The following is a 7117-nucleotide window of genomic DNA, read 5'->3' on the forward strand; positions in this document are numbered from 1 at the left end:
GCATTATAAAGGTGTGGGTCTGTCAAGCTGCCACCTCCTTCCCTTCAAGGTTTAGAAAGAGCCAACGATTAATTACATTTTAGCTTGTCTTCTCTTGGGAAAAACCTCAATCCTGTTAAGCCCTGAGAAGAGGTCTCATTCTCTGTCTAAATCCCCCAGCAGGGGGAGGATCTAGAGGGCAAGATCTAGGACCCTTTGCATTCCTCTCCATCTGTTTAAGCGGCTCAGCCTCAAACCCCTGAGTCCTGGGTCAGCCCCTGGCCAGTGAGGGGGTCCCCAGGGGAGTTTGGCCCAGCCTGGCTGTGGGGGAGTGTCCTGCTCAGACCCCACTCCCCTTCCCCAGTCTCCCCCCTCTTCTCTCTTTCCCTCCTCTTTCACTTCCTTCTCCCCTGCCTTCTTCTTGCCCTTCCTGCTAAGAGGACTGTTTCCCCCGCAAGGCCCAGACGCAGCCCTCGATCCCTGGGAGTGGACCATGCACGGCAGCTGCTTGGCCAAGGGCCTCCCCGCCATCTCCGCGGCTGGTAGCGCCTGGATCCCAGGTGAGCCTCTGCCAGGGGTCCCAGCGGCGCCCCAGAGGAGGCCTCGGGGAGCGGTGGGGCGGCGCTGACTCCCCTCTCCACCCCAGGCCTGGCCTTCCCCGACTGGGCCTACAAAGCCGAGTCGTCCCCGGGCTCCCGGCAGATCCAGCTCTGGCACTTCATCCTGGAGCTGCTGCAGAAGGAGGAGTTCCACCATGTCATCGCCTGGCAGCAGGGAGAGTACGGGGAATTCGTCATCAAGGATCCGGACGAGGTGGCCCGCCTCTGGGGCCGCAGGAAGTGCAAACCACAGATGAACTACGACAAGCTGAGCCGGGCCCTCAGGTGAGAGGAGGCCGCCAACGCGACCAGAGAGGAAAGAGCTCAGATAAAAAGGCTGTGGTTTCTGGCACCCCTGTCCAATTCCCGCCCCTCCGAGGCTTGGGAACCGCTCTGGAGTGTGACAGGATGGTTAGCGGTTATCCAAGAACAGCTAGGGGTCAATCTTGCCAACCTGGGGAGCGGGGATGTGGCTGGGTCTCTTGAATGCATCCTCCCTGCCAACCTCCTGCTCTCATCCTTGGGATCTCCAGATATTACTACAATAAGAGGATCCTGCACAAGACCAAAGGCAAAAGGTTCACTTACAAGTTCAACTTCAGCAAGCTCATCGTCGTTAACTACCCTCTGTGGGAGATCCGGGCAGCCCCGTCCCCCTGCTTGCTGCTGGGGGCCCCTGCTCTATTTCAGCCAGCGCGGCTCCCTATGGGTGTGCAGAGTGAGGTAGGCACGAAAGCCGGGCCCGTCCCCAGAGCTCCGCCAGGCCCTGCCTCTCCATCCAGAATGCCCCCACCCTCCTCTCTGCCTTGGGGGCCCATCAGCTTTCAATGTTCTTCTCCCCCTGCATCCTAGTCCCCAAGTGTCCCAGGGGCGGAAGTGATACTCTGATTCACCCCTCCATTTTTAACAATCCCGACAATATAGCCTGTGAGAGAGGGCAACTCCTTCTGCACCAGGCATGACCCCTTTAATGGTGGGTCACAGGGAAGGGGGTGGGGTCTCCAGAGAGGGTGCGGGACATGTGGGCAGTGCTGACTTAAGAACCATTATGAGACTATTTCATTATTTTAATGACTGGTTGTTAAACAATGTGTACTGTGGAATACATACCAAGGAGGGCCCATTCCACCCCCGTGCCTGCCTCTCCTCACTCCCCAGCTCCTACACAGCATGCTGTTCACCCATCGGGCCATGGTGGAGCAGCTGGCTGGACAGCGGACCCCTCAAGGGCCACCAGAGGCCTCTGGGAACAAGAAGGGGAGCAGCAGCAGTGTCCACCGTGAGTGCTCGATCCTGGAGAGGGCCCAGGGAATCTTGAACAGAGGCGGGGAGAACCCTTGAGATTGAGCACGTGGAAGAGCAGGCATGAGTCTAGGGACACATCGTGCATACAATCAACAAATGTTTAATGCACACCAGCTATTTACTCGGAGAAGGCAATGGCACCCCACTCCAATACTCTTGCCTGGAGAATCCCATGGACAGGCAAGCCTGCTGGGCTGCCGTCTACGGGGTCACACAGAGTCAGACACGACTGAAGCGACTTAGCAAGAGCAGCAGCTATTCACTAGGTGTGGGGGTCCCTCAGGATGCTCAGAGACCAGTGAGGAGCAGAAATAGGAGGGTGGTCAGTGACCAGTACTGGGATTCAGGGAAGCGCAAGGAGCTACTTGAATGCAGAGGAGTTGGGGCTTCCTGGAGGAGGCTACACGTGAGTAGGTAAAGAAGATGGAGAAAGATGTCCAGGCGGAGGGAACAGCACTTATAAAGGAAAAAGCTGCAAATAAGTGTAGTCAAATCTGAAGATCTGCTCGTAGCTTACATGGTCACAGGGAGGCATGTGACGGGAGCAGGGATGAGGAGGAAGAGGAGAGACACAGCTGGCAAGATGATGCTGGCAAGGGAAATGGGCGTTTAGTCCCAGAGAGCCTCAGAAGGCATGCTGAAGGGCTTGGACTTAATCCTGAAAGCAAAAGGAACCCAGAGGGAGAAACGTGTCCAGATGTTCATTTTACAAAGACAACTTGGGATGTATGTAGAGTTGGGGATATAGGACACCTACAACTGGTGCTGCAGGCTTTTGAAGATCTAGGTAGCTGGTGATGGAGCCAGAACCAAGGCAAGGGCCTGGGTGCAGAAGGAGGCCCAGTTGAAGAGAAATTGGGAAGATAAAGTTCACTCATTCATCTACTCATTACTTCTTTCACAGATAGCTCATGAGCTCCTGCTGAATGTGCCAGGCCCTGTCCTAGGGCTTGGGGTGCCAATGTGAGCAAGATTGCCTTTATAAAGCGTGTAGGCAAGAGGGATATTCAGTTAATAATCCAACAAACTGACAAGTATTGGTATCTGTACCAAATGCTACAGAGAAGTTCAGGGTGCAGAGAGCAGCCAGGAAGACTTCCTTGACAAAGTGACATTTGAGCTGAGACCCAGAATGTAAACTGGGGCCAACTTAGTGGGGAGAGAGGCAAGCATATGGCAAGCAGAGGGCACAAGGTGAGCAAAGGTCCTGGGGCAGGAAAGAGGCACTGGGAGCTCACCAGTGTGGCAGCACATGGCGATTGAGGGGGACACGGTAAAAATGCAGGCAGGGGCCACCTCTTCTGGGGCTATAACCTGGGAAGCAGCAAAATCAGATTTTTTGTGAAAAAGATCACAGAGATCCTTGACCAACCATAGGCTGTTCTGCAGAGGCCCACGACATGTCCCTCCACTTCTGGCAATTTTGTGGAACAAAGACCCCTGGCCTTAGTCCCACTCCAGTGCAGCTGGGAGTCCAGAGGTCCCACCTCCCAGAGAACGCAGAGCACCTGGCTCCAGGCCCTCACGAGCGCAGCCGAGGCTGTGGGCGTGGGGCGGCCCAAGGCCTGCCAGGACTCGAAGGGCAACAAGTCAGGCAGCCTAGAGCAAGACAGCACCTGAACTCCTCCCTGTTCTTCCACTCTCACCCACCCCTTCCTAGTTCTGGGAATGCCCTGGGCACAGAGCTTCTCTCTTTGAGAAACTATCAGGGGAAAAAAAAGTATTCCCTGGTGAGCCCCAGCTTGGAGTTGTTTTGCACCTCCCTGCCCTCTGTGGGTACAGGCCCTACCTGTGCTGGGGCCCTGAGGCATGCTCAGCAGGTTAGGTCACCAGAAGGCCAGCAGCACCCACATGGCCCACTTCTGAACTGGGATTCCAGAAGGCAACGCCAACCCCTCACTTTGCCTTCACTCAGAATTGCTTCTGGGCAGCCAAGAGGCCAGGATTACTGAGCCAGCAGCAAGAAGCCACAGGGCTAGAGCTAGGAACGGGAGGGGAAGGAGAGGAAGACTCTTACAACCATCCTCCTCCACTTGCCTGCTCAGCTGTGGGGCTCTGAGGGAGACGCTGTCCTCGGAACCCCCAAGGGATACAGCCTTCCTGGGGGAAAACAACAGTCCCCACTTCACCTAAGAATCCAAGGAAAGGACAGTGATTCAGGAGAAGGTACATACTGGGTTTCCCTGACGGCTCAGGTGGTCAAGAGTCCACCTGCAATGCAGGAGACCTGGGTTCAATCCCTGGGGAAGATCCCCTGGAGAAGGGGCTGGCTACCCACTCTGGTACTCTGGCCTGGAGAATTCCGTGGACAGAGGAGCCTGGCATTCTACAGTTCATGTAGGCCACATTGCATACGTGTATGACCTTTTGCTTCCCTGGTGGCTCAGATGGTAAAGAATCCTCCTACAATGCAGGAGACCTGGGTTCAATCCCTGGGTTGGGACGATCCCCTGGAGGAGGAAATGGCAACCCACTCCAATATTCTTGCCTGGAGAATTTCATGGGCAGAGGAGCAGGAGCCTGGAGGGCTACAGTCCATGGGATCGCATAGAGTCAGACACAACTGGGCGACTAAGACAGATACCCAGGCTGGCAGGGGTGTCCATGCTCTGCCTCGTGAAAGCTTATCTTAACTGTTTCCCCTTTCACAGATCCAGTGTCAGAAATTTGTTCTTACCAAATAAATTGGATGACTTAAGTAATAACTAAAATTTTTTTTTTCCAGTTTTTACCAGCTATAGCCCTGCTGGTGTTACCACCTTGAGTTCACACTTGACCTTGCTAAGAAAAAACGTGGAACTGGACTTAGGTTTTGTTTGTTTGGGGAGTCGTTTTCAACTGTATTTGCTTGGCTGTGCAGGCTCTCCTCTGGCTGTGGTGAGCAGGGCCTGCTCTCCAGTCGTGCACACAGGCTTCTCTCGCCGCCGGGCACAGGCTCCGGGGCGTGCCGGCTTTAGTAGCTGCGGCACATGGGCTTAGTGGCAACTCCCGGGCTCTAAAGCACAGGCTCAGTAGTGTGGTGCATGGCCTTAGCTGGGCTTCCCAGGCGGCTCAGCGGTAAAGAATTCACCTGCCAACACAAAAAGACCCAGGTTCGATCCCTGGATCGGGAAGATCCCCTGGAGGAGGAAATGGCAACCCACTCTGGTATTCTTGCCTGGAAAATTCCATGGACAGAGGAGCCTGGAGAGTTCCAGTCCATGGGGTCTGGAGAATCAGACATGACTGAGTGTGTACGTGTGCACACACACGTGCCTGTGCACGCACACACACACACACACACACACACACACACGGGCTTAACTGCTCCACTGCCTATGGGATCTTCCCAGACCAGGGACCGAATTCATGCCTCCTGCATTGGCAGGCACGTTCTTTACCACTGAGCCACCAGGGAAGCTCTGGAGTTAAGTTTTTTGAGCTACAGAAAGTGGTGTGAACTTCTATATAATCATTCCCAGAGATCCCAGGCTAGGAACCCCATTGTAGGATCCTGGGGAAATGGGGTAGATTTGGAAGGAATGGAAGGAGGGAGAGCTTCTTGGAGGAAGAGAGCTATGGGCCAGAGCCAGCCAGAACAGGGGAAGGCCGGGGTTCACCCCACACACATTGGCCTCACAGCTCTGCAGGCCCCTTTGTACCCATGACACTGCTTGATGTTAGCTGGGAGAGGAGGTTTTATGGATGAAGAAACTGAGGCCTGAGAATCTAAATGACAAACCCAGAGCCACACAGCCAGCTCTTTGCCAGACCAGAACAGAACTACCGTCTTCTTCTACAGAGATAAGGAGAGAGAAGAATGGATCCATTGAATTATGGCAAAGAATATCCTCAATCCATTCATCCAATGCATTTTTATTGGGCACTTAATACACGCCAGGCTGGGCTGGATCCCAGGATCCAAAATAAAACAGACACAGTTCCTGCCCCCACAGTGCCGGGGACATAGATATTAAGTAATCTCACAAATGACTCCCGATTCTCAACAACAGGCCCTGGAGGAGAGGACCAGGAAGGAGCGGGGAGGGTTGTCCTGGGGCTTTCACCCAAGCTGGGGAGGCGTGGAGGCTCCCCCAAAGAAATGACATTTATGATGAGACGTGAAGCAAAGAAAAAAGGAAAGTGCCCGGGTGGGGAGAGAAAGTTTCAAGCAGGAGCAAAAAGAAATAGGAAGTGGGCGATAAAAGGGGGAATCTCCAACGGTGGACACTCTCTGACCCTTTCTCTCTCCCGCTCTCCCCTTCTCTCTCTCTCTCCCTAGGACTTGGCTCTGCCCCGGTCCCCTGCCAGCTTGGCCCTTGCTGCCATCTGGGGAGCCCCCTGAGCGACCTGCCCAGTTTTGCCTCCTTCACTCCTCCCCTACCATTCGCTGTCCCCTCCAACTGGCCCTGCCTCTCAGCACCCTTCTTGCCCCCGGTCGCCCCAGAGCTGCACTTCCCAGGGTCCTCCACACCAGGCACCCCGCTCCCAGGACCCCTTTGTGCCCCAACAGCCCAGCATTTTCCAGAGCTTCCACTGTTGGCCAGACTGGCGCAGGAGGCTGAGGAGAGGCTCCGATTCTGGTCCCTGAGGCCCGAGGGACTGGAGGTAAAGCCCGAGACCACGTCGGCTCCCAGGGAGGGCTTCTCCTCAGAGAGGCAGGGAACCAGCACTGGAGAGGAAGGCCCCGCATCCCCTGGTCTGGCGAGCTTCAAAGCGGTGTGGCCCCTGGATCCTCCTTAATGGGGGAGGAAGATGTGAAGTTGGGGGGAGTCCCCCAAACTCCCTCTGTCCTCTTGTCTACCTCCCTCTGGCTTCGCACCTTCCCCTGGCAAAGCAGGAGATTGAAGGGATGGAGCTGGACCCAAGGGGACGGGGGCATCGCAGGGAAGGAGTATATATGAGGATGGGAAACCCGAGGCAGAGCGCCCCCTCACCAAACTGCCGATCACATCAAGGAGACATTCTTAATCTCAATTTTTTTCTTTTTTGAGGCAGATGAGAAAGAGGTTCCCATCATTTGAAAGACCCCATACCTGCCCACACAAGAGGGGAAATTAAGAGTCTAAGCTGGAGAGGGGTCAGGAGTTGTCTTGTTCCCCAAGTCTCAGGGCAATTTCCTTTTTCTGTGGGGCACTGTCCCTCACCCAGGCTAAGGTGTCCCCTCTCTCTCCTGTGCCTCCACGTGCTTCTCTCCCACCCCTCTGCTTTCTGTGACCTTGGGAGCTCCTGTCCCCTTCTTTCTCCAAGACCTA

General features: G+C 55.1%; 1 protein-coding gene across 1 annotated transcript; it reads left to right on the forward strand.

Moving 5' to 3' along the window:
* Window positions 1-463: 463 nt before the first annotated feature.
* On the forward strand, window positions 464-6605 carry ETV3L (ETS variant transcription factor 3 like). Its single transcript, XM_040230208.1, has 5 exons — window positions 464-539; window positions 626-863; window positions 1112-1301; window positions 1737-1857; window positions 6145-6605. Exons 1-5 carry the CDS (start codon window positions 473-475, stop codon window positions 6603-6605), a joined length of 1077 nt encoding a protein of 358 aa, XP_040086142.1. The 5' UTR covers window positions 464-472.
* The last annotated feature ends 512 nt before the right edge of the window (window positions 6606-7117 follow it).

This window comes from Oryx dammah, unplaced genomic scaffold (genome assembly GCF_014754425.2).
Source record: "Oryx dammah isolate SB20612 unplaced genomic scaffold, SCBI_Odam_1.1 HiC_scaffold_28, whole genome shotgun sequence".
Classification (NCBI taxonomy): domain Eukaryota; kingdom Metazoa; phylum Chordata; class Mammalia; order Artiodactyla; family Bovidae; genus Oryx; species Oryx dammah.

What these genes read in the sequence shown, in the direction of transcription:
- ETV3L (XM_040230208.1), top strand. Translation starts at nt 473, where the DNA reads ATGCACGGCAGCTGCTTGGCCAAGGGCCTCCCCGCCATCTCCGCGGCT. An exon ending in TGGTAGCGCCTGGATCCCAG is followed by an intron (nt 540 to 625) that starts GTGAGCCTCTGC and finishes TCTCCACCCCAG; the next exon opens with GCCTGGCCTTCCCCGACTGG. An exon ending in GAGCAGCAGCAGTGTCCACC is followed by an intron (nt 1,858 to 6,144) that starts GTGAGTGCTCGA and finishes CTCTCTCCCTAG; the next exon opens with GACTTGGCTCTGCCCCGGTC.